Below are 27,995 nucleotides of genomic sequence, written 5' to 3' on the forward strand. Positions count from 1 at the left end.
TGTTTATGGCCACCGTCCACTTTGTGTAAGTAGCCAAGCTGTTTTCATGCACTGTTTGTGTTTTCCCATGAAAAGTAATGCACCAAAATTTGCAGGCCAACAAATGCTACATAATTGTGTGACAGTAATTCGTGTATAAACCACAAATTTTGGGGGGCTGCGATTTAGTGACCAATATGCTGGCAGGACTGAGAGGCCCATAAGGATGTTGTCCGGGAGTGGTGGATGGGTCAAAAATCTGAGGCCTTTGCGCCAATATGGCTGCTCAGGACCCCAACAGTAGTAAAAGCTGCAATACTACACAGTTTATTAATAATTATAATTCTGTCGTGTTTGTCTCTCATTAAAACAGTCATACTCACACTTCTGTACAACTTCTGTCTGTGGACATGTTGCTGCGGTGTTTGTATGCACATATCAACTGGTAGTGCAATCAATGGCTAACCTGGTTAGGAGTCAGATTGCTTATTGCTCATATTGGTTTTCTGACTTGCTGTGCTGGAACTTGGGCGTGATGTCGTTGCCAGCTCCGACCTCTGACTTTTCTGAAGCGCAGCATTAAAATGAGGTAATAATACATCATTACCTTCTGTAGAATGTGAACGTAGCAGAGACCAGAGCATCGCTGTTGTCTGCTGCTGCTCCACAGCCGACTCCCCATGACGAGAGAAGCTTTGTGCGTTTACGCACAAGGAGCAACAGAACTTCATCGATTATTTAAAGTAAAAGTTAAGATGTTTCCTCTCTCAAGGAAACAAAATTTGGTAGAACTCATCCTCAATGTAAAAGCAAATTTATAACTATACTTTTTAGTTTTGGGTCTTGGGTAGTTTTAAGAGCCTGCAGCCATGTTAGTTCTGTGAGGTTGTGCTAACTGTAAGTTTTTACAAAAATTGGTAGAATCCATCCTCTTTAATACCTGAAGCAAATTTCACAGTAATCCATCTAGTCGTTGTTTTGATATATTTGCCTCAAAAACAAATCTTGCAGCCTCTCTGCAGGCACTGGAGAAAAAGTCAGAGGATCACAAAACTCAGTATGCTTCATCTTATGGCAATCATGAATGTCTGTACAAAATTTCATGACAATCCATCCAGTGATTGTTGAGATATTTCAGTCTGAACCAACCGTCTGCCAGCCACAGTGTTACCATGGATAAAAACACAGTAAAAATGCTTTGTGGTCAAAACATACAGATAATAGACTTAACAGATTGACTTCTGCAACACAATGAGAAGAATTCTTCTCTACTCATACTTCTAGGGACACGTGCACACATTTCTGTGAGTCATTTATTGTGGTATAACGTCACTGTGTCAGTATGTTTATGTGTACAGAGAATTTTGGATAACAGCTCCTGGCTGTCCTTGTTTTGGTTATATTCAGGACAAACTGTTTGTGTGTCATCACATCCTGCTCATAAATATCCTGATGCGCTGAGCATGGATAGAAAAAATACAAAAACAGTATTCTGACAACAAAAGCTCACTGGATAAAGTGGATGCATGTTTCAGTGTCTCACAGTTTCATCAGTGTTGCCTCAGTTGCCCTTTTTATACCTTAGATGGGAGATATGTGTGTTATTGTAAATAAAATATGATGCTGGCATGTTCCAGATATAAAACAGAAGCACTGAGTGGTCTAAATATGTCTGCATAGGAATAAACTCACAATATTGCTGCACAAATCCACAAAAGAACAGAAAGACAGTAGGCGATCACCATCATTACTTTTATTACCATTTTTAGGTCCCCTTCCCTTAAATCAAGTAACAAATTACTGACTGGAAAATCACCATCTGTTATTTCAGAGACTGAAACTAAAGCACAAAGTTCCCGCAACTCACCCGCTCTCGCATCTATGTTGAGAAACCGTCACTGGTGTGAAATGCCTGGCATTTAACTTATCATGCAGCTTTGGAGCATGAGCTGATAGTGTCATTAGGAAACCTGATTGAGGCTGCAAGCACTTCTCGAAATGTTTTTTTTTTTTTTCCTTTCTTTTTCTGTTGTACCTGCATGTTGTTCTTTTGCCACAAATCTATCTGTGCCTTTGGTGTCCTTATTGTTTCTTTGTGGAATGTTTTAATTATTTATTTATTTTTTGGGGTTTTTTTTTTAAAGTTTTTCCAAAAGCTCTCTTCACATTTTCCTCAGAGTAGAACAGATTCAATTACAAAACCAGAGAGCACATTTAATTCCATTTTAGTCAAAACACAGTAAAAAAAGGAAGCCCAGTAGAAAATGCCTGACTTCTTTGGTCTTGGAGAAATGGTAATGAGTGCAAATGCAAACAGATATTTAACAAAACGATGCTGAACTATGAAGAAGCAAAGGTTTTTCAAACAACAAACATAAAACAACACCACATTTAGACTGCAAAGAGTTAAAGGCTGCAGATGTGGACTGAACAGTACCAGTAACTGAGACACTCATAACTGAGTCACGCACAAACAGACACACACAGGGACCATTTGTTTACTGAGAAACCTGCACCATGAATCAGCACTTCTTTGTTATGGGAGAACCAAAATACGGCTCTTGACAATCACAAACACCAGGCAGAGCAAAATAATGTCTCCTTTCACTTTTCATATGCACCCAAACACACCACTGAGAGATCTAACTCTCTTCGATCAAAATGAAAAATCAAGTGTCTCACAACTGACAAATAAACACTGGAAACTTCTTGAAGAGAAGCTAAAAAAAAGTCACGTCTTGAGGTAATGCTTATAACTGCAACGGAGACTCCACATAAACCTCTAAGGTTAACACGTCGCTAAAGATAGTCTCGTCAACCGCAAGTTGCCATGAAATTTCTCTCTTGTTAAACACAATGAGTAATGTTACTGGAACAACTCTTATTTGGTGATAAACGCAGTAAAGAGTGGGACTCATATCCTCAGAGTCACTCAAATCTTATCGTGTGGAAACTTTACTACATTCACAGGCGAATGCACAAAAGGTTTGCATAGCTTTTGCGGCCGCTAAACCTGCTCAAATAAGATCCTGTAAGCGTTAAATGCGCCACTGACTGCGCTGCCAAGCAAATAGCGCCTCAGAGCTCCTGTGCTATTTGCATGGATTTAAATGTGCATACAGATGTAGCCAGCTAGAGTTTACCGTTCATCTGTGATGGGGCCAGGGCAGATTTGTGACGCAGTTCCTTGGTTGGTCCCTGGCTGGAATGAGATCCCCATTGTTGACATAGTGAACATAGAGCTGTCTCATAACGCCCCAAAGTGAAACCAATTGCAATGGTTTAACTATCCACCAGGCTGTGCAGTGATTATGGAACCAAAGTGTTTTTTCCGCACCTGAAATCTGCTGCAAAATCAGTTGTTTTGTATATTCCACCACTGAAAATCTGTGTTTCAGTGTACGTCACTGGTGTACTAGTTTTTGTGAAGGAAGCACTATCTCATGGTGACATGTTGAAAAGGAATGGGTGTGTTTATTGTTGAATCTTGTCATATCGTGTCAGGAAACAGGAAGAGAGTGAGAGGTTCCCAGTGGCTAGGAGCTGACTGATAACTGGCTGGGAACTGCCTGGATGATCAGTTCGGAAGGAAACTTCTAGGTGGCTGTTTCTATACATTTGGTGCAGAATTGCCCCCCCCTCTGAGCCTCAATGCAAAATCAGTTTAATTCACAAAGATCAACACTATTAGTCACAGGCAGTTACAGTGAAATTAATCGCATCTTTAGAGTTTGTGGTAACTGAATCTCATTTATGTCACACCCAGTACTAACCCTAATTCAGTTTCTTTTTGTCAATTTTAAAGTTCTGAGGAGTGCCTCTGCACCTCATCAGTCAGTAGCTTCAGGTCTGAAAATTTCATTGTTGTTCTTGGCAGAAAAGCATATTTATACTTTGCCACATGGATAACTGCAATCAGATGCAAAACAGGACAAATTGCACTCACCTGCAAAAATGTATGGCCATAATATAATAATATCATTAGCACAATATATTTTGTGAATCAGACCTTAAGAAGGAGCAGGTAGTGGTTGTAAATGATGCACAATCCATGATGCTATCAGCGGCCGCACTCCATTCTTTGTGAATTCGCCAGTAAATGTAAAAAAAAAACAAAATGGAAAAAGTGAAACTTCACTGTGGAAGAAGATTGGAGAAAGAAGATTATTAAGATATATGTATTAATGAATAGTTTAATATTTGGGGAAATATGCGTATTCCCTTTCTTGCTGTTAGTTGTTTAAGAAGAATGATGTCACTCTGCCCTGCAGCATGAATTTAACGCAGTAGTGAACAGTCAGTTAGCTTAGCTTAGCATAAAGACTGAAAAAAAGAGAAACACTTAGCCTGATTATCTGCGGACACAAAATCTACCTACCAGCACCTCTAAATCTCACTGATTCACATGTCGTATTTCATTTGTTTAATCCAATTAAAAACCCAATTACGGACAAGTTGTGGTATTACAGGAGGTTACATGCTGTAATATTGTCATAACCGCATGTAAAACCGCAAATTGACATTTTTGGTTGGATGAAACAAAATAAGATATAACATTTTTAGTTAGTGAGTAACGAGATAGACAGAGCTTGGTTTAGCTGTTTCCAGGCTATGCTAAGTTAATCATCTGCTAGTAGTAGCTCAATTTTCATGAAAGCAAAGTATATTTTCTAAAATATCAGAACAGTTTCTTTAAGTTATTTTTGGGTACAGTGCGGATATAATCTGAATTATGTAATGTGATTTTAGATGTTCTTCTAAAACACTTGATATGAACATTAAGTCGTACTGTTTTTTGACCCAAACTACATTAAACACAAAACTCTAGTAACAGGAAGAATTCAGTCTTGTGTCTACAAAATGACTTAAAACAAACATTGAATGCCAAGTTGATGTTCTGCCTCACACAACCAGTTAATCCACTTCAACTATCTGACTACTATCCATACTAGTTGGCTAGATAAACCTGCTGCTACATAAAAAGATATATTTTGTTTTCCACCGTGGTAAGGGGGAACTGATCAGCACAGTAGTTAAATCATTTCACTCTCACCCACACAAACACACCTCCACACACTATGACCCACCACAGATAAAAACGTGCAAACTTGTTCCTAAATCATTCCAAATAGTTTCCCCCTATATAACATAAGCCATGCTACAGACAAATGGTCCATTTAAAATATTCCATCAGAAGGCCTCAGACTCTTAAGGCACTTACTGCATGAAAATCATAAAAGAAGACATACTAAACTGAATTACATGGTATCAGTAATTCTTCCACGTGCTGCAAAGTTAAGACAGTCATTTGCGAATTGTACTAAGAGATACCAGAGAAACTTATGTGAATTTCAAAGCAGTGAACACCTGAGCGAGATGAGCACTCAACAAGATGATGGTGAAACTTCACTTTATGCAGTTCATACTTTCAGTGATTTCAATAAAATCCTAAAATGCTGCATTGAAAAGACATTTTGAATGTTTAACAGATGTTGGTAAATTCACCAGAAGATTAATGTGTTTAAATGTGTTTGCGTTACACATTAAAGGTACAGTGTGTAGGATTTAGTGGCACTGAATTCCTTCAGTTTTAAAAATTAAAAAAAAAAAATTATCTGCAGAGGTCTAATAGGCAGTTTCACATAAGTCTATGTTTTTCCGACACCGTTCGGCTCATCGCAGGCAGGCTGCTAGCCTAGCACCTGCTAATGTGTGCTCATCTTTTTCTCCAGATTTAATCCAGATTCTCAAAGTTTTTTTTTTTATGGGAGCTAGATTATCAGGTCAGGTTTCTTCCTCTCCAAAACAAACTGACTTGATGATTGAAAATGGCAAAAACGCAGAATAAAGTGGTTTCACGATAAAAATCAGTCTTTTTCCAACACTGTTCAACTCGCCACAATGGGGCTGCTAACTAAGGTAGCTGACGTGAAAATGAAAAACGCTAAAACATTATTGGCCCTGTTGAGAGCCAATGTTTTGTTTGTTTGTTCTGGAATACTGTAAGAACATGGCGATGCAACATGGCTGCCACCGTGTAAGAGGACCCGCTCCCTATGTGGATATAATAGGCTCATTCTAAGGTCAAGAAACGCAATGATTCTTATTTTCAGCTGATTATAGACTTAAGGAAACATGCTTAATTAATATTATTCCATTTCTGCCAATATATCCATCTAAATCCTACATACTAGACCTTTAAAAGCAACTTGGATCAGTCCCAGCATAAGCCAAAGTGCATGATGTTGGAGAGAAGGGGACAATGTCAAAACAGAACCCGTTTCATGGTGTCACACTACAGAACAATCAACTAGATTCGCTTAGATCTGAAACCTATATTCTTATTTTAATGTTACAAACACCTTAAATTATGTAAAATAAACAATATGCTGTGACACTGCCTATGTGATGTGTATTCCATAAAATAATAGGTACAGTAGGTTTTTAAAAAAGCAAACAAACTTTGAATCCATCAAAGTGAAAGACTGACTGGCTTTGTACGTCTTTCCAGTAACTAATGCTTCATTTATCTGCAGGTCCTTTCAAAATGAACCAAAGAAAACGCCTTGATAAAAGAGTCAAGACTTGGATCTTCCTTTCCTTCTCTTCTGTGGTTTTTGGCATCTTGAACTGGACAGCAGTTCGGCGTCCTTACAGACAGTCGTACATGCGCAGGGTGCGCTCCAGTTGCTGGACAATACGCTGGTAAAAGGCTATCTGCTCCGTGAGGTAGGCCTGCATCATGTCTTTGAAGTCCACCTCCCGCTGCCGATGGAAATGGCTCATCTCTGCCTGGAGGGCAAACCCAACCGTCCGACAGCGTTTTCTAATGCCATCTGCCTCGTCCTGGTCCATCTTCCCTTCGTCACTCATCCGCTGGCTCTCCTTCACCTTAGCAAAGGCACCTGGGTCAAGATAAAAAGAGATATTATTTATAAAACTGTAATATTACAGACACAAAATATTGCTGTCATTATCACTTCCGTCAAGAACTTGCACAGATAGATTTGTTGTCTGTTTGTCAGCAGGATTACGGAAAAACAGTTTTCTAGGGCTGCCTCTTGGAAGCTGAAGATCCAAATCATCCATCTTGAGCGCAATTAGCTTGTTTACCGTATTACCCTTTCACAAACAGTAGGCCTGTTAAAGCGTCCAAATGACATGGTTCTTTATTACCTAAAGTGGTGTGTGATGACACATAGTTTCAGTTTAACCTGCCAAATTTTTGAGATACCCATCTTTGCCACCACCCAAATGAAACAAAAGCATTTCATCACATACACAGTGCTATCTAGCTATGCCAGTAGTTTGGTTTTATTTTGTAGGTTTTGAGTTGGTTTTTTTTCATAACATTTATGCCTCTATCTTAGTTGTTTTTGCCACAAGAGCGACTGCCTTGCATCGCCAAGGTTCTTCAACAGTGCCAGAGCAGCCGTCCATATCACTGATTCATCACATTTCTGCTGATCACTGTAACAGTGAAATCTTAATCATCATTATTATTGAATGTCAGAAGGACGATCAATGATTCATTCATGGCGCTCATGTGAAAACCAACTGTACAGAATGCTCAACATTAAAAAGTTCAGCGACCACTGACAGAGAGATGAATGTAAATAAAAATAATCATGAACTTAATCACTTACAAATAATTTAAGATTAACTTCATAAATGAGCCTTTGAACGACAATTTACACAATGCAGTATAAGCTGTAAAAAATAAATCACACAATCAGTGAAGTTGTCAGATAACCTTAAAACATTGTTTTCTAACCCCTAATTTATATTTAATTTCCTTCCTATCATATCACCAGCAGCTCTCTCAGCTAAAACTGTGTGTACGCCTGCTCTGAATATGTGAATATGTGAGGTTGGCACATTTTTTACCACATATTCCTTCTTTATGAATACCATCTTATGTGCAGGAAAAGGCACGTGTTGGTTTTGTGCGTACACATCGTTTATGCATCTGGCTCCTGGTCAGTATCTTTTTATAAAGCCCTGACTTCACCTGAGCGCTGTGGGGGAACACACACTTAAACATCCCAAAACAGAATATGAGAAAATGCAGGCAGAGGGCAGAAGCTCTGCAGAAAAAGACACCACTGCAATCTTTTAGTGGGTCTTTAGTGGGGACTGAGAGGTATTACTTTTATAAGAGTCTGTACATTGTTTGTTTTTTTTAGAAATATCCTGCTTAGGGTACCTTTAAATTGACAGATAAACATGGCAAATACAACAAAACTAACTGAGTGATTAGATGCAAAGTGAGAAAATATGTTTCTTTTTTGTATCTGGTTGGACTGACCTTTTAACATCACTTTCAACATACAAATCACTATTTTCAGACTATGTAGAACTAACAGAGTATCTAAATAAGATGTTTGTGGTGGTAAGCTGACGTGAATAACTGAAAAGCTTTAAAATGTGGAAAAAAGCATACAAATAAAACACTATAACAGAAGTTCTCATAAAAGTCAAGTATATTTAAAAACAGTCTCATGTATTATTGCTCTTTGGTTGGGTCTATATTTCTGTACGTTCTGCTTAATGTAAAAAAATACAACAGTAATGTTATACCAGTATCTCCTCCATGGCCCTCAGCAGTAAAGACCAACATCGTAACTTTTACCCCAGAAATAAACTACTGCGAAGCTGTGCGCTTTATAGGTAGAGCAGGGACCACACAATTGCTTTTTGTTTCATTGCATACCAAACGTCTCGTTTCAGTATAATGTTGTAACCACATTTACCCAGACTGAACATGACGTCACTTTCCAAGAGAAGAACATGGCAGCCTAATGGCATGTTGCCATGCTGCATTTCCCATCAGATTAGCGAGTCTCACACAAGCTGAGCTCGATACCAGGAAGACGGCTGATTTTAGTCAGATGAACTAACTGGCAGGACTAGTTTACAGTTTGTTGTTGTTGGGTTTTTAATGTATCTGCTGCAGAATTCAGGTTTTATCCATTAATTGTATCTGCGAGTTCATGCTGCCCTGGATTTTTCATGGAATTCCTGGCAGAAGTCTGGGAAAGCATGAACAGCACTTCCAGTCTGTTCCAGCAAGGAGGCGTGTGGACTACAGTCTGTGGCGGTGACCTACATTCATGTATTCTGTTTTCCACATGAGAGGAGAATGTGCATCACCAGATAGCATGTCTGTGGGATATAAAGGAAAGGCTCTCATGGTTGTGTGTGTGTGTGTGTGTGTGTGTGTGTGTGTGCAGTGGGGGAATAATGGGGGGGTTGAATCAACATTTTTGGATCTGCTTTTGCAAAATCTCAACACAAAGAAAACTTGACATGCTCTTCCTTGCAGCAAAATCTGCTCTCACTATTGAAAGAGAAACTAAAAGCTGCAATAATACGAGCTCAAAAACAAATACTGTTTGAACAAAAAGCAAGGATGTCAAGGCTGCTTTTAATTCTTAAACCAAATTCCATTTTTAATGTGTTTGGGTCATCTAACGCTAAACCTCATCACAAAGAAAACTTGACATCCTCACCGTTGAAGCTAAATCTGCTCTCCAAATTGATGCAAAATTCAAGCTACAAACCCAATTCTTTTTCATGTTTGGATCAGATAAGCAAAATCGAATCACAAACAAAGCTTGGTGTCCTCTTTGTTGCAGCTCAATCTGATGCAAAATCTTAAAACCTAAAAATACAAGCTACAAAAAGGAAAAACTGTGACTGAATAAAAGGCAAATCTGTGTTAGTTCTCTTCTGTTGTACAAAAACCAATCCCTCTTTCCCACTTCAGGCTTTCTGCCTTTTTTCACCGAGTTAACAAATGCTCTATGATACACGGCCAGTGGGCTGGAAAATCACCAGATTTGTTTATCTTGCCCAACCAGCCTGGCTACCGCATGTTTTATTGCTGTGGCCGAAGAGAGACTTGAACTATTTCACGTGTGACAGCTTCATGGGTCTGTGCTGGGGAGATATTAGCACTCTGTAGGGGATTAAGAGGGAGTGAGAGGAGAGGAAAGAAAAGGAAAGGACAACAGTGTGCAGGGGAGTCAAAAACACTAATATGACTCCCAAGCAGGGTTTCTGCAGAGTTCACCAAGTTGAAATTAAGACCTTTTTGAAACCACACAAAATACATATTTTGTGGCAAAAGAATGGATTAATTAAACAATTAAATACAATTATGCTGCTGACTAAAATGTCACAAAAAAAGGATTGAACAGCCTCCTGTGCATATAAGCCACTCTTGCAACAATGTCACTTTTCGTTTAAGTGTGTACATGAAATTGGAAACAAAAACAGTTTGTAGCTAACAATGATGTCTATGAAAGGCAAGAGAAAGTATTCATGACTTTCTGATAACTTCTAAGACCTTTTTGAGAACTGAAATTAGTGCTTTTTAAGCCCTGCGGACACCCTGTCTAGTTTCATAAGTCACTCAGTATGTGTATGTGAATGAGACGGAGAGAAAAAGAATGGGGACAGTCAAGCGTCATTATGGCCACAACCCTCTGGGGAACCGAAGTCAGGCATCTGCTAAATTCCCCACTACCACAGCCCGAGGTCACTGTGGGATGAGTTCAGGAAGTGCAGCACTTCTTCTCTACGTCTTCATCTGTCTCTTATCCATTTGACACAAACATGAAACTGAGGACAGAAGTGCCTCTTAAAGATGTTGTATGTGTTTACAACATGTGTTGCTTGTGTGCTTGTACATAGTGTTGATGACATTTCCCAATTCCCTTTAGATGGGCTCCTTTTAAGCAAAGCCAGCATTATTTTCCTCCACAGACTGCAGATTTTTCTAAGATCCAAACTTAAGCACACAGCAGTTTCAAGACAAATGTGTCTAATTTTAACTCATTCTCATCTGGGACTGTTTCCAGTCACTGCCAATTAAATAATTCTTCCTGTTTAATCCCACAGTAAATACGTCATCAAACTGGAGAGGAGCCTTTTCAGTTGAAGAGGGTTTGTAAAAATTAGTTAAACCCTGTTTTTTTTGTATGTACACGGTCAACATAACTTAACATGGTTTGATAGGTGGTAGTGATACGTAGGTCAGCGTTTTCAAAAACTTGGGACAGCGCCAATGCGCCCTGCCCGAACTGCAAACATATGTGTTAATCAATGACCTGGCTGAGCACAATCCTGAAACTGCCAAATGTATACACTATAGGAGCACAATTGCTTACCATTATTGCTGTTTCATCTCTCTCTCTCTCTTTCAATGTCCTTTTTGTCATTATTGTAATTTAATTGTTATTTACAACATCTATTGCACGTCTGTCCGTCCTGGAAGTGGGATCCCTTCTCAGTTGCTCTTCCTAAGGTTTCTACCATTTTTTTCCCTCGTTACAGAGTTTTTTTGGGGGAGTTTTTACTTAGGTGATGTGAGGGTCTAAGGGCAGGGGGATGTCATATGCTGTAAAGTCCTCTGAGGCAAACTGTGTTTTGTAATAATGGGCTTCATAAATAGAATTGACTTGACTTGATTTGACTTGATTTGACTTGATTTGACTAGGATTAAGGGCTGGGGCAGGACAGTTGCTACAGCTATTATAATGTTCTAACTGTCCTGAGCAACGCAGCACTGCAGAGCATGCTGTTTTGAGCTTAAGTTTTGTCAGTTGCCCTGTTTTGCTCCACAATGAATGAGTGACAGCTGAGTTTTCAGTTAAAATGAAGCGTTTCTTGTATGATACCTCTGTCACTACAAAAACCTATGTAAGGTTGAAGCTGACTAGAGGGAGAATGTCAGGGAGCTGAAAGTTTCAGATATATAACCATTGCTAATAACTACCTATTTGCTGTTGGATGAATTTTATGTCATTTCCAGTAAATATTACAAATAAATGTATGTTTTCACTCTAAAAAGTACAAATGTGGGAAGAAAGCAAGTACTCCCCCATCTTTTAAGTTGTCTTAAGTATGATCCGGAGTGCACAACTGATATTTTACATGCTTTGTTTATGACACAGCAGAAGTGCATATTTAAAAGACTCACTGAGGACAGAGAAACGCATGCTTGCTGTTAGGACACGGTGTTAGGTCCACATACTCTCAGAGGGAAATATTTCAATTGGACATTATTACCAGAGAGAATTACATAGGTCCAACTTTTACAACCAGCAGATTTTCCTGGTCAGAAACTGGATAATGGAAACCCTAGGTGCAGAAGTGCTTGCTGTGTGTTGGTGGTGTGATAGTATCAACATTTGACAAGAGACTTTACTGTAATGGGTGTTTTTGGACAGCCACATGTAATGTGACCTGACTTGTTAGCTTAGCTAGCAAGCTGAAAAAAATGTCTTCATGTTAAAAATCCAGCTTGTTTCTTGCAGTACTATAGCCCCTGGCTGTGCTGTTATCAGTTTAGTTTCTTTTCCTACAAAGTAACCTCTTTAACCTCTTTTTGCAGAAATGATTGCATTTCCAAAACAAAGGCATTAGCAGACTGTTATTTGGAATAAACCAAAATGCCCTCATCATTATAAATCAAGATATTCTCCTACAAAAGTTGTACTTTCCCTTCAGAGGTTCAGTTGGATACAATCTCCAATTTCTAAAATCATTGCTTATTCCTTCACAATCCCCTCGAGTTGTGTGAGTCTGACAGTGAAACAGTACTGAGCTAATGTGTGAAAGCACAGTCACTAGTATGTAGTGACTTCCCAACTGCAAGGCAAACCACAAAACACACAGCAGCCTCATTTTTCCTTTAAAACTTGGAACTGGGCTAAATTTCTCTCTTGCAGTGTGAAATGGAAAATATTTGGCAGGTAATGGCATGACGCTTTCAAACACAAGATATTGTTTGGTAAACCAAAGTGACTGAAACAGCCATTATTCACATATATTAAAATACTAGAATACAGTCTAGTTTAAGTCTGAAACCCTTAAACTGCTTTATTGTCCAAATACTGGCGAGGAAACGTGGTGTAGCTGGGTATTCCATTTCGTGTTTGCGTAATCAGAGTGAGTCACTGTACTGTAAAATAAACTTAAGACTTCAAACACAGGAGGGATAACGTGACAGGGTAAGATTAGTGGATGTTTTTCACATTGGACAGACGGGTAAACAGAAACATTTTTCAACTGGGGACAAATGAAGCTTGTCCCCACAAAACACTGACCATTAGTTAAGGGCTGAGAGTGTGTGTGGGTGTGTGCGTGACGTCTGAGTCAAGCACCACAGTGAACTGATAAGACCTTTGTTCTCTGTTGACCTCTCAAAAAAGGTCAATGAAAATAGCTACAAATAAAAAGCTTTTTACTGAAATATATTGATAGAGGTCATTCCTTTTTCTCCCAGGGTCCTGTGCGCTTGTTCTAAACTAACATTGTAAGAGACTGGTAAAGGCTATCTTCTGCAAATAAATTAAGGGAGATTGGTGTTTTTAAATGCAGTTTGAATTGTAAATATCCATTTAGCCATTGGAGATATCAGTGTCTGAAAAAAAGAAAAGAAAGCTGTCTGCAAATTTGAAGGCTTTAGGTTTCAAGGAGTTCAACATGAGTAGACTTGAAGCTGTGGGTGGGTAATTTCAGCATATTGACCCGTGAAAACATACATTTCTGAGAACATGACACCCTTTTAAAGGTCTCAGTAATGTGTCATATTAGATGGATATTATGCTGGGGAACATAGGACCCTGGGAACATAGATATGCTCCCATATTGGCGATACAAAATGTTCTCTTAGCTGAGGTCACACCAGAAATGTATCTGTAAATCTAGGTGAAATAGGTGCTAGACACTTGCTGACATAAATTGGGCTGTCATCCAAATGAAGCGCAAAGTCTGACTAAATTTTCTTGGAATCAGCAGAGGAAAATGCAGTGTTATGTGCTTTTGCATCTACTGCTGTTATGCGAATATTCGGTGTTGGTTTGTTGAGAAAGGCAGTAGGTGGTGCTCCAGTCAGATGCTACTGTATCATTACAGAGGAAAGGGGTGCAGAGAAGCTGCTAAATCTTTCCATTTTAAAGGGGACCTATTATGATTTTATTTATTCTTTTGTCATGAAAATAATATTACAGTGGTGGAGGTTCATACGAAGTGTGACCAAAGTTTCAAAAAAATAGTTTACATTTGAGACAAGAGTTCATAATGGATCTCTTTATATGGTTATCTGCTCCAGCAAAATTACTACAAGTGCCATAACCTTCACTGCTACATGTAGCTACATGTAGTAAGTAAACGTGTAAACTTTTATGTCGATGCTGTTAATTTCTCCATGTTTTCGGATCATATTCTTGCTGGAACATGTCCAGTTGTGAGGGTTGTACTTTTTTTTACTGTAGAAAGCTGCACTATACTTTAATACAATCATTTCTCAGCTGCAAGTTCTACATGGGCTACATGCTATTGTCAGGGAAACGTGTATTCCTGGTTGCCGCTGTTGTTAAAATTTCCACGATTTTGGATCATATTTCCCCTGGAACATGTCTGATTACGAGGTTCTAGTTAAGAAACTTTTATTAGTCATTTTCCACGTTGAGATGTGTCACTACACTCAGTGACAGTTATTCCCTAGGTTGCTAGTACACTGCTATTATATGCAGCTACATGCTAATGAAATGCAAACATGTCAGAGCATGTCCGGTTGTGAAGACTTTGGTTTGAAAGGTTTTATTGGTGTTTTTTTTTTTTTTTTAATGGTAGAATGTGTCACTATATTTTCTAACAGTCATTCCCACAGCTGCATTGACGGTGCAGACACTGATAGTGCAGATAAGGAAGACCTAGAAACCCTGGCCTATCAAAGTGGACTAAAATGTATTTTGAACATACAAGCATATGAACATTTTCTAATAGAAATCCACATACAAGTATGAACCTGAAAATGAGCATAACAGGTCCCCTTTAAATGCCCATATGACTCAACCTTAAGTCTATTATGACAAGACAAATTAAAGTAAATAGGCTAGTGCCATTTAACTTGATGGAAAAGAGGAGATGAGAAAAGGAAAGAAAAAAGAGAAGGCAGAGGGTGTGCAGAAGAGCTTAAAATCTGAAAACAGAGAGGAAAGGGAGGCTTGAGAAGAGAAGAAAAACTGAGACACAGCTTCAAGAATGCATGACAGGGTCAAAAGGACTCTGCAATATCTGACAGTGTTTAATGTGGGCCCTAAAAGCCCAGAGGATACACAAACATGACAAAACCCACTGCTGAGTAAGCTAACAGTAAATGTGTTTACACCAGCCAATCAGATACTCAGATAAAAACAGAGCCAGGGTTTGTGTCCTGACCTGGAATGTGCTTTCAGATGATTTTGCCATCTCAAATATCCTTTGGCCATTTATCTTTGGGGCTAATTGGCTACGGGACACTGAAAGAAATATTTCCAATTCTTTGATTTTTCATTTTTTTATTACTTCAGGGTTCAGGAATGTTCAAAACAGAACCACCCTCTTTAGCCTGCACGGAGAATTAGGCACCAGAAATGCTTAATCTGTGCAACTTTCTTTGCACGCTCAATACTACTCTATGCACTCTACTACTTTTTTGACCGTTACACTTACAGAAATAAGACATGAAGCTTCCAAGAGCTCCAATAGAAGCTCTTAATTGAAGCCATGCATAGAGATGTTCAACAGATGTTCTTTCTTTCTTAAATATGTCCAGCGAATCTGATCTAAAACTATTATATACTTCAGTTTCACACAGATGGTGTTGTAAATCCCTGCTTCTGTCAGACATGTTCCTATCAAGATGTATTTGTTTATGTTTCGCACTTATGTTGAAGGGAGGTGTAATTAATCACCACTAATATCTCCCTATTTATCTCGCAATGTTTTGCTGCAAGGGGATTAAATTCAACCCTTTCCAGATCAGGTTTTCAAACATTTTTTTTAATGAAAAAAGGGTGTATTCAGTGAAATTAAAAGTTGGACTCTATGGATAAAAAATATTTGGGATTTCCAGCTGTCATACGGAACAAAATTAGCTTTATTATGAGTGATGTTGGCTTTTTAAACTCAACCAGCCTCAAAAAGTTCCGAAAAAAACTGATGTCATCACAAATCAAGTAAAATAAATAATCATGTCAACATTAGCTGTGACATCATAATTGTTTTGTATAACTTATCATTATTACTTTAAGCTTTGTGAGACAAGCGTTGTAATATCCCGAAATCCCTCCGAGTCTTAAGGCTTTCTCTTCTGTTTCTGATTCTGACATTTAATTGATTTCAAACAGTTCCAGCTCTTTTGTTATGCAACAGATGTATTATTTCCTCTGTGTGTTTGCTGTGCAACTTATGTCTAACTCTGAAGTGTTGCAATAACTTGAGAGAGGCAGTAAAATAAAAGAAAAATGCAAGATGTTCCTATGATGGGCTGATCAGAATGTTAGCTGTAACTGGCAATACAAAGCAATGTGCAACTTCAACCGACGACTGAAATTCTTAAATGACGAGGGTTTTCCATAGTCCTTACTTTTATGATGGTCTTTTTCGTGACACTAGAAAAGACCAGCAACAGCTAACAATGCTCTCCTCTGAGGGATGGCGTCTCCAATGCCAACCACAAGCATTGTGTCAGCGCTACCATGACTACAACTGGCAGTCACCCAGAACCTCTCTGACAGTTAAAGCTTCATTCCTGTCAAGGGAGGGAAAAGATTAGCAGGCTGGTGGGACGAATCTTCCCTTTAAACTAAACACTTGTAGCAAGACAGAGACAAAGAAGAAGTTGTTTTGTGGTACTTTAGCTGCACTGGAGCTCAATAGAAAGAGCCTGTAAAACAATTAATGTGTGAGCTAACTGGTGAACGTGATGCCAAAGAATGGATTGATCAAATCATGAACATATGCAGATGCCAATGACTTTTATTTTCCATTTATTCATAACAATGCAAGCAGGGACAACTTCCAAAACCACTTTTCCTGTTAACGGTTGACGGGGAGTAAAGTCTGCCCCAACATGCATTCAGTCAGAGGCAAGGTACACCCTTGGCAGGGTGCCAATCTATTACAAACATATAGACGAATAAACACATTCACATCTACAGGCGTCTTCAGGTTTTCCAATTAACCCAACCTGCCTTTCTTTGCTTCGAACCTCAACCTACCCGGTACCAAAAAACTACTATACAGAACTTTTGCAAATGGAAAATTAAAAAAGGAGCTAGTCGAGTAAAGCCCTGCAGTACCATGCAGTGGAAATAACAGTATAAGCTACCACATAATACTTAGAAGGTAGTGATGTGCAACAACTCGCAGGTCCCACAAGTTGAGGTGGCTTGGGTAAGCTTGTTAGAAAACCTCAAGGGGTTTGGTAGGTGGGTCTTTAAGTGACAAAGGAAATATTGTACAACAGTCCACCTTTTACCATGAAAATCTTTTGAAGTCTGAGATATGTCAATCTCTCAATTCATCATCATCATCATAACAGGCCAGGCTGGTGCAGGTTTTAAAACCTGCGCTTCACTATGAGCAGGCTCTCAGACTAGAGCAGCACTGGGTCTATGCTGTAAAAAATAATCTTCTGGCCACTTGACACATCTGGCGTAAATCTATTCACACTTCCAGCAGACACAGAGCAACATTAGCAAGCATTTGGAGTCTCGTTTTACCTCCGCTGTGGTCTCCACCAACTTCTTGAGAAAAATATCTAGCTCTTTAGCTTTGAAATGCTCTGCTACCAGCTAGTTGCTAACTTTGTCTGTCCACCAACGTGAGCTGGGCAGGTAGCCGGCTGAATTACACTTAAATGCCCCTGATCCATCTAGGAATGGGTGCGTACATGTACTTTATTGGCTAAACTAGTCCATGCCAAACGACACTGCATTGCATTGAGGTAAAAACTGAACATTGTTGAAGTTGGCAAAACTTTGATACCAATGCAGTGGTCCATTCAGAAATAAATGAGAGGGCTGCATTTCTTAACCCAGGGCTATTTTTTGTCTGGATGACCTTAATAACTATGGACTAACATGTTGTTGTAACTTAGGCTGTAAAAAAGTTTTTGTCCAATTCAAGTTCATGAGCGGGACAGAGCATTAAAAAAATGATGTGGAATAGCTATGGCATTAGTCTTTTCAAATTTAAGCTAACTCCTCTCTTACCTCATGCCTTTTCAGTCTAATGACACTTAACCACATAAGCTGTGGTTCTCTGAGAGGAGGAGGGAGGTGGCGGTGGTAAAGACCAAGTTCTTGGAGACATCTGTAATCTCCTTCAGTGTGAAACAGCAGTGCACTGGGGCCAACACAGACAGGAATGCAGAAGCATGTGGATACACAGTGTGTGTGAAGAAGAGAACCTAGCCTTTGTCAAGATTTATGAGTACGTTAACAGGAGAGACAAAACATTTGCTCTCCATAGTCACCACAGACAGAGACAGGGACTGCGGCCAACAAAATAACATACAATCAATGTTCAAAAGGTGCCATAACTGAGCCACTGCACCCTCCTGAAACCCTCGCATGGTTTCACGGACTGAGGTTTGCTTACCCGCTTACAGTGCTGCATTTGGAATTATAGGGAATGTTAATCTGCAACATGTTTGTCAGACAATCTAAACACCACACAAGCTTCTGGTCAGCACTTTGATAGATTAAACAATACTGAGATCTGTTCAGACAAAACACACAAAGACGTTCATATGTGCATGCAGGCACAATCCCAAAATATGTAGTTTAGACAACACTCTGTTGCATATCAAGGGGGCATTCACATTTACTCAAAACTGGCAACTCAAAATCTTTTCCTTCAGACAGATACAGCCTGCAAGTGGTGTTTTAACATGTTGCCATATGGAGGACAACTAACCTCTTGGCCAGATTAAAAGTCTGCTGGAGGCATCCCAGCGGATCTAGCTCATTCTCAACTGAATAATGCTCTGCTCTGGATCACAGAAGGTTTTATCCCACTATCAGCAATAGTTGATATGGGAAGGACCATCCTTTCTGTGCTTAATAACAATCCAGATGCCAAAAGCATGAGTCAAGATAACAGGAGAACAGTTTAAGTCTGGTGGATTTTATTTGAAAAAACTGTCATGACTTTTGCTTTGGTTTCATGTTATTCATGACCTTGTACTTCAGGATGTTCAACTTACTCATCCTTTTGGATTATCCACAATAATTTAACAGTAACCGTTGAGTTGCTTTCTTTAATTGAACTTCAAGTTTTAACATGTCGTTCTAAGGACACAGGTGACGCAGATCCAGATCTCCTGCAGAGCAAACGCCTCAGATTTCATCTTACACAACATGTGATTAGATCAGATCAGACTGATACCCACAGCGCGGGGCGGGTTGGTTTCACTCTATTGTGAAGCCTTTTGTGCTAATTCAAAGCTTCATGAGGTGGTTTTATCTCAGATTAGTGCCTCAGTTGTTGCCAGGTACAAAATCTGCAGAACATGATACTTGCTTTACTCTCATGAATACCTGACATGTAACAATTGCTGTCTATGTAACCTCAGTTCCAGAGAATAGCCCACATATTGAATATTTAGGATCAGATTGATATTAGACAACTCAATCACCAGAGTAAATGTGTGTTTCTGCAAACCACAGATACATCACACTTGCATATTATTATATAGTAGATGTATTAACACTTCATGCTTTAACAATGCTGTGGTTAACATGTGGTTAGGTTTACGCATAAAAAGCACTTGGTTATGATCAGATCATGTTTTGGCTTAAGGCCCAGACTCAACAAACTGACATCAAAGAACTAGTTCGGACAAAGACCAACTGTTGCATCGCCTCAAGTTTCTTACGTCTCGGCTAAAAGGTTGCACTTAAACACACTGCAAAGACTACTGTCAAAAGCCAGCTAGCATGTACGTTTTGCGCCTGCATGAGAGGAAATAACTTTTCATACCAGCTGACAGCAGTAGTCTATATTCATCATTCACAAAGGGAAACCTGGAGACCAGCAGGACGGATTCAAGATGATAGTTAGCCAGTTAGCACATTCACAGTCAGCACCACAAATGATATTTCCCTTGCACTAGAGAACAATAACACAAACCACTATGAACAGTTTATGCTAAAAAGCTCAATGGATAAAAAAAAGAATCTTAGCTAATATGACAAACAGAGGTGAGGAAAGCAAACAAATGACTATGATCAAGAGGACGGGAGACTGAAACAAACTTTTCTACTCGTGCACTGAGCTGAACTGCAAATCAGAGTGATTTCTCTAACCAAGGGCTCCGCCGGCTCAGACAAGAGCTGACTGGGGCTGACTAAGACCGACAACAAAGACCAGGTTGAGAGATGCTCACCAATAGCCCAAACATTGTCCAACAGCCGACTGTCTGCTTACTGTGTTAGGGTTCAAAATATACTTAGTTTTGGTGGCACAATCCCGGCAGGAAAAGAAACAATGTCTTTATAAAAAAATAAGTGCTTTTCGTGACGCTATCCCTAATGGAACACAGAGACGGGTTGCTAAAAAATACCAATTTTTGGTGGTTAAAAAGCCGCTTAAAAGTGATGACTCACTAAAGAACACCAGGTTTTGTTGTTTGTTGGTTTAAAACAGTGGTCTGCAGCTTGGCAGGCCTCTTACCTAGATGTCCCGTCATCCAATATCTCCTCCACTGCCTAATGACAAACTCAGCTCATATACAAAGTCACTTTAGAAACATTAATGTGATAAGCATGAAGACTACAAATGTAACAATCTGGTGTTTGCGGAAACATGCAATGCCAACATTTTCCTCTGGTGACGGGGATGTAGAAGAACAGCATTGCTCAGTTTATGATTATGTACATAAATGCATAAGAGGCACAGTCAGTTTCAGAGTCCAGGATCATTCGAATGAGTAATTGTGACTGGCAGTACAGATGTAGCCGGCAGGGCTCACATCTGTCTCTCGCACTGAAGCCTCAGAGGTCCATTATTCTATAACACTGCAATGTAATTAACCCTATAGATTGAGATTTTCAATTGTATTCAAATGAGATCATGGTCTATGGGATTAGGGTTGGCAGAGGTTCAAAGTACAGCAGAGCAATGTTAGGAGTCCACGCCTTTGGACCACACTAGATTTACTTTGTCTATTATTGAAACCAGGGCAGCTGCCCAGACAGACAGCTCTGATGTGGGTGTCTTTAGGGGAAACATGAGGGGGAAAGATTAAAAGAAGAAGATGGACTTGAAGAGGATAACGAACCAGACAGACTAACTCGTAGACTGACTAACAGTAGAAAGCATAGCAGAAAAGACTCAAAGATCTGTGGTCTAAAAGCTAAAACAGGACAGAGAAAATGGAGAGACAGACATGTCTGGAGCACACCCTGATTTTTTTCTGACATTATCCCGAACCCTTCTCCTCCCTAGATCCATTTTATCAAGGCCACATGCAGTCCCTGCCCAGCACCACGTTTCAAAGACAGTTAACATTCCTGCAGTTCACATGCTCTCCAGGATCACAGTTAAAAAAAGCTCCTATAGAATTGGTGAAGAGGAAAATCAGGTAGGAAAGAGGCAATAAGGACATGAAGAGGAGGAGTGCACCGGAAAAGGCTGACCTCAGTTCTGTGTGTTCTGAGTGTTGCCACAGCTGTATCTGGTTCAGCAGAACACAAGTCACATCAAGGGGAGTTATCTGGACCGGCAGGGAAGACCCAGCAGAGGGAAAAGGTCTCTGACTGCGCTAAAACACTGCTGCAAAACCTCCTTGTGCACATTATTTGTTGTCTTTGGGCTAAGGTTGGGTACCATTTTACTCTTTAAAAAAACGCTTAGGTACAGATAACAAAACTATAACAAAAGAAGCCAAGCTTTGTCTAAACACAGCCAGTTTTTTAAGATATTGCCAACCTAAAATAGTCTAAACTTGTCAAGATTATGATTTAAATAATAAACAATTTGTTAAAGAGAAAGTAAACAAAGCCACAAGGCATTTGCCATTGACTTTCAGTGTCTGAATAATTACCAAATATTAAAGGAATGCCAACTTTCAGGCAAGTATCAGGGTAAATACAAGTATATAGGGTGGCAAGAATACTGCTAAGTTGCAAATATATCATGCAATGCATTGCAGCATTTGCCACAAGACAACCAAGGTTATTAAGCTTAGGGTCAGTTGTCCATTCTCTTCAAGATAGAGAAATATTAGATGAAGCAAACAATCCCTCGATACTTTATTTTGTTAGCATAAAGCACACAATTGGGCTATACACAGGATATAAAACCCAATCTGCAAAATTAATAAAATAAATGTTGGCATTGTATGTTTCTGCTAACCACAGAGGCTGCACTTGTATATCATGTAAACTTTTCATTTCTTTATGTTTCAACAGCACTATGGTTAATGTGTTTTTGAGCATTTGCGCTTAAAACACTTGGTTGGTGGCTAAGAGCTGCAGCGATGTCTTGGTAAAAAAGCAACTGCTTTTCTTGGCATTAACTCTGCAGGAAACACAGTGTGACTTGGTAAAAAAAAAACAACTGTTTATCATAGCACTATCCCCACTGGAAACACAGCAATGTCTCACTAAAAAAAAACAATTGTTTTTCATGGGATTAGCCTTGCAGGTAACACAGCAACAGATGGCCTAAAAACAACTTATTTTGTTGATCTCACATCTTAGAGAAGTTGATATCATACATATTAAGCATACAATGTACAATGTGTAATGTATTTGTGGTTGGTAGAGCCAAACTATGCCAACATTTTCAATAATTCTCATCATCATCCTTTAATGGGGAAAAAATCCCTTGATGTTTGCAAAAATGCCAAAGATGATTGCAAAAACAATATTCAAATACCTCTTTATACTTTCTCTCTTTACTCTTCCTCCTACTTTTGAAAAAAAAGTTCCCTTACAGTGATGCAATGTGACTTTTGATGAACAGTGTGGCTACAAGTGACAATTACCAGATGGTTAAACTGGCTCACTCATGACAATAACACGGCAAATCCAACAAAAGTTTGCCAACATTAGCCATCATAGGCTTGAGTGTATTAAATTGAGCAGGCGTGGAAGTGTTGTTGCTTATTCCGTTTATAAGAGGAAGAACATGTTGCTTCTTTAAACAGTAAGTGTTATTTTTAAATGTCAGTTTGCCAAAATTAAAGAGAGACATATTTTTCTACTTAACCCCAGTGGTACATAGCCAAGCAAATATTTTTGGGATATCAACCTTTGTCATCTCATTATAATAAAGATGAATGGAATTTCCTGTGTGGTGCTTCAAGCATTTAAAAATTAAATTTCACAGTCAAATATTACACAACTTCGGCAAGTAAAACTGCAACTATCTGCACAGCCTGACACCAGCAGATAGAATAATAATGTTAACTTTTTGTGATTTTAATATCATTCATATAGCTTTGTGGAGTGACTGTGACAAGTTGATTTGTATTACAAATGACCTCTATGATAACCATCGCCTGCTGTTTGAAGTTAGATAACATATACAAACAGCACTATTCCTCACTGGTAGCCGCCCTATCCTTCCCCCGTAACTAACCCAATCAGCTGATAGTGTTATTTGTCTGTGAGTTGACACAGAACGCTGATATGCCACTGCTCTTATGGGCTGATCTAAAAGGGTAAGAGAAGAAAAATCCTGATTTGCAATGCAGACAAGAGAAGAACTAATATTCCACCATGAGGTTTATGAAAATCAGCTGCCACAAACACGACTGTCATGAGTATGCAAATCAGGAATGTAACAGATACAGGAAAATTTTGGTTACTGATTAAACACCAGTGAGCTTATGAGAGTAAAATAAAACATTGATTCCAGTGGTGATGCAGCAGTTTTCAGCAAATATAAGCAGTCTCTTGTCCCTAAAGGCATTTATTTGGCCCCGCGGAAGTGTCACCTGGATCTTTTTTTTTTGCCACATTTACAAGTGAGTTTGTTTACTCTTGATTTAGGTTTACAGAAATAAAAGTAGTAAAAATAGTGGATATTGCAGGGCCTAGTGTGACTAGCATTGTACTATAAAAATAGTGGTAACTGATTTTTTTTTTATTATTATTATTTTATTTTATTTTTTTTTTCCAGTTTTTGGAAACCTTTGCTTCTGCAGGCGAGAATACGTTTGAAGTTTGAAAAGAATATGAAATGGGTAGTTTGCACAGCTGGTAGGCATTAGTATCAATTTAAAGTATATTTTGATGGCACAACCACTGTGAGAAGGAGAAAGATGTCAAAAACATTGTAGAAGCAGAAGGTATGTAGTTCTCAGGGGAAGCTCCCCTGTGGACAGTTCCTCTCAGGAAGTCCCCAGAACAGTTTTCTCCAGAAGTGCCTAATGTCATATATCCAACAATGACTTCTATCACCAGCAACTCAGCTTTTAGGCTACTTCCCCTACCGATAGAATTCACCAAAAGTTTGAGGAGGGCCAACATCACAAAGGTTTAGATAAACTGATGACATATCACTTGTACATAAGCTACTCCCTGCCTGCGTTACTCCGGCGCCCTTGTTACATCATGGCTGTTGGTTGTAATATTACACCACAACAAAGCGCTCGCCTATTTGTCTCATCAACGTTTGAACAGAACCCAGAGGAATCTAAGGTGAATGTCCACAACAACAGGCACTGCCAATTTAAGACATATTATCAATAGTAGTTTTTTATCACTATGTACATAAATAGTTTAACTTTTTCTCTAATGGCTCTTTGGATCGGATTTTCTATTTGAGTATTGCATTATGCTCCACCATCTCTCCAGTGACATGTTCGTGTGGGTTGTCAAATTCCATCATTGTTATAAAAAGTATTTGTTAAACTGAGATATGTGGTAATATGTGGGTGTGTGTATGTCTGGTTGGAGAGAAGTCAAGGAGTTGAAGCAGGTGACCTCAAGTGCTGCAGGCAAACACTGGCCTAATATTCATCCTAGACTGACACATAAAACACACTGGCACTATGTTTCATTCATTCATGGGTTCAAATGGTGTATGTCTGCATGTGTGTCTGATGCTGGAGGCAAAACTTGACCCAATCTGTCAACCATAACTAAATACATAGCACATATTGTGAAGCAAAGTGTGATCACAGGCCATCAGCTCTGTTTGTTCACATCAGCAGACAGATTCTGTATTGTAACTTACAATTATTGAAACTTCTGACACTTTTAACTCTTTCCCACATTCTCACTGACTGTCTCGACTGTAGAACACTACAGCAGTTGTTACAAAGTTGTGATTGGTGGCTGTGTGTCTTAGTATTAAGGTGCAATAATAATCAGTTTGGCCACTCTGATAAATTCTACCTGCTGTGAGATGAAGAGCTCATTATGTGGCCTGATGGCTAGAAAAAGTTAAATTTTGTCATTTCAAACAGGGAATTTTCTTTGGCCATTTAGTTAAAACATGAATGAAGCTGCTGTAATTAAATTCAGATGGGACGCTGAGGATACTTCCAAACATCTGTGTTGATCATACTTGTAATCATTAGTATGGTCGCATTTATAATTTTCCGATAATTGGGTTTGCATGCATGATGACATTAGAGAAATCTCTCACATGTCAGAACTACGCGTGGATGATTTTACCTTTCTGTAGATGAATGATGTCGGGGAAGTTGCCGAGCAGGCCTTGATAGAGCGACAGCTTGTCCAGCATATGGAAGAGGTCATACTTAGGTTGCTCTGCAAACATCTCTCCAATGTTCTCATAGGTGCGGCCTGTATGGGAGATGGCGTTGTTGAGGGTCTCTGAGCTGTGTGGAGGGTCCAGCATGAATGACTGGCTGATGGACTGGAAGGCATTTCCAAGTCGCTGGAACTCCTTCCTGAATCCGCCCAGGTGCTTGCGCACCAGCTCTGAGGCAACGTGTGTGAGCTGCATCACACTGTCATCCATTTTCTTAGCAAAGGCCTTGAAGGTGTCAATGCGCTCCTCTACATCCTGAAGATCCTGGTGCTCATTGGGGATTTGGAGGGTCAGCATGAAGTGGGCACCAACCATCTCATCCTTCTCCGCCCGTCTCTTGCCCAGTTTCCACTGCTTGTCATCGGCACACATGAGAAAGTGCTCAAAGCCTTCGTACTGGGAGAGGACTGGATGACTGGTCATGTGGTTCATCCACAATATCAGTCGTCTCTTACGCTTCTCGATGAAGTCTTCCTCAAATCGCCCCGTGGCCTGCTTCTCAGGCAGGTGAGGCACAGAGATCACAGTGAACTTGTGCAGCAAGCGGTTGTACAGCCAGTCAAAGTGTTTGTAGCGCCTGTAGACGGGACGCCCTGTGTGGCTCGGCGTGACCCGGTACGAAATGTATGTCTTGATGCCCTTGAACTTTGTCTGTTTTGTGGGGTCTTCAATGGAGCAGGAAAAAGGCTGCGGACTCTCCTTCCACAGGGGACCCGTGGGACCCATTTCAATGGTGTATGACTCGGCTATCTTCGCCATCATGGGCACATCGCCCAACACGAACGCTTCTACACCTGAGCGGACAAAGCTGGAAAACCTGTTCAAGTTCCTACCCACCATGCTGCCTTTCCTCGAGCTGGAGATACTGTCCTGTCTCTCCATGTGCGGTTTGGCCCGGTAGTGCACATTGGGGTTGTTGGACAGTGGGCTCTGATGGGCATGTCCATTGGCCCCCGGGCTCCTAGTGTGGTCACCATCATCCACCACCGTCGATCTGTCGTCCCAGTCATCCCAGTCATCATCATCGTCATCATAGTAACTCTGCTGCAAATGCAGAGTGGTGTTTGGGGTTGAGGGGAAGTAGGAGGAGTCATTTCCTAAAGATCCCGCCGGGCTTATGGAGCAGTCAGTCACATTTGAGTTTGAGCGAGTGCGAATAATCTCCACATATGATGCAGGAAAGAGACCCCTCTCCCCTCGGCTGTTCTCCCCCTGAAACCAGCCATCCACCGACTTCTCATCAAAGATAACCAGTTCCTCATTCTCCTGGATGCTGATCTCCTCTTTGTTTTCACTCAGAAAAGTGTAGATTGCTTTGGCTTTCACTGACATCTTGATACTCAAGTGGGTCCAAAAGCAAGAAAACTTCTACACGCACATTGTGCCTAGATGATGCTACTGTCCTAATGCATGCTGTGTTGGAAACATCTAGCTCACTGTAATATTTAAAGTCATCTCAAATTACATGGCAGCTGTTAGATCAGGTGCAACAGTATGACTTGTGAAAATTTAATGAGCTGGCACTCAGTAAACACAGGAGAAGCCAACAGTTACGTAAAACTATTATTCCAAAATAAAAGCCTAAAATGTACCTACTGTGCCCACTAGCATCTTCAGCCCATTGAGGCTATCGCTCTTTTGTCTTACTTTCTATTATACTTAAAAGTCTATCAATAACTTTAGGCTATAAATGCTCTATAACACATTAACTTCCTCATAACAGAAGGGCTCTCACATTCCTCTCCTAACACAACAGGTTCAAAAACAAAACTGGTTTCACCACAGAGATCCTCCACAATCACCCACGGTGGTTTTAATCCTCAGAAACTGCACTGCAACCTCGCGTTGTTCCTTTATCGGACACTTGTTTCTCATCACGGAGCCTAAAAATGATCCTTGGTGAATACATCTTTGAGACAAAGTGTACCGGCGTGCAGAAAAACAGAGTGAGAAATGGTATCCCTGTGCATTGTGAGCCTGCTCCGCATTCCCTCAGACTGAAACTTGCTGCGTTTTCCTTGTAAACAGGTTCCTGCGCATCTTCACTCGATCCTTAAAACTGGATACAAAAAGACGCACATCAGTAACCAAAACAATCTCCTTCTACAGAGTATCAACACATCACGGCTCCGTGTTGTTTCTTTGGGTTTATTCCTGTGCGCGCTGCAACAAAGTAACTCTTTCCATGACGTTAGGCTTGAACAATTGAAGGCAAGTTCGCCTTTTTTCATCAGCTCCTTTATATTCTTTGTGGAGGAGAAACTGGCTCAACACCGCCCCCGACAGGAGGAACACATTATAACCTGCAGCCCACATTACAACATCCAAGATTTTATAATACATCCATGCAGCCAAGGGACACTCAGGCTTCAGATGATGATGATGATGATGGCAATAATCGTTAATATTAGGAGTATATCTTCCAACATATAGGCCTGTTT

The 27,995-nt window shown here is 39.9% G+C and overlaps 1 protein-coding gene across 1 annotated transcript; it reads right to left on the reverse strand.

Annotated features, from left to right (window-relative positions):
* Positions 1-1,717: 1,717 nt before the first annotated feature.
* On the reverse strand, positions 1,718-27,779 carry snx33 (sorting nexin 33). The gene is made up of 2 exons (XM_042495470.1): positions 25,455-27,779; positions 1,718-6,884 (listed from the first exon to the last, which is right to left on the reverse strand). The coding sequence occupies exons 1-2, from the start codon at positions 26,884-26,886 to the stop codon at positions 6,631-6,633; spliced, it is 1,686 nt and encodes a 561-aa protein (XP_042351404.1). The 5' UTR covers positions 26,887-27,779; the 3' UTR covers positions 1,718-6,630.
* Between the last annotated feature and the right edge of the window lie 216 nt (positions 27,780-27,995).

Source organism: Plectropomus leopardus, chromosome 11 (genome assembly GCF_008729295.1).
Source record: "Plectropomus leopardus isolate mb chromosome 11, YSFRI_Pleo_2.0, whole genome shotgun sequence".
Lineage (NCBI taxonomy): Eukaryota > Metazoa > Chordata > Actinopteri > Perciformes > Serranidae > Plectropomus > Plectropomus leopardus.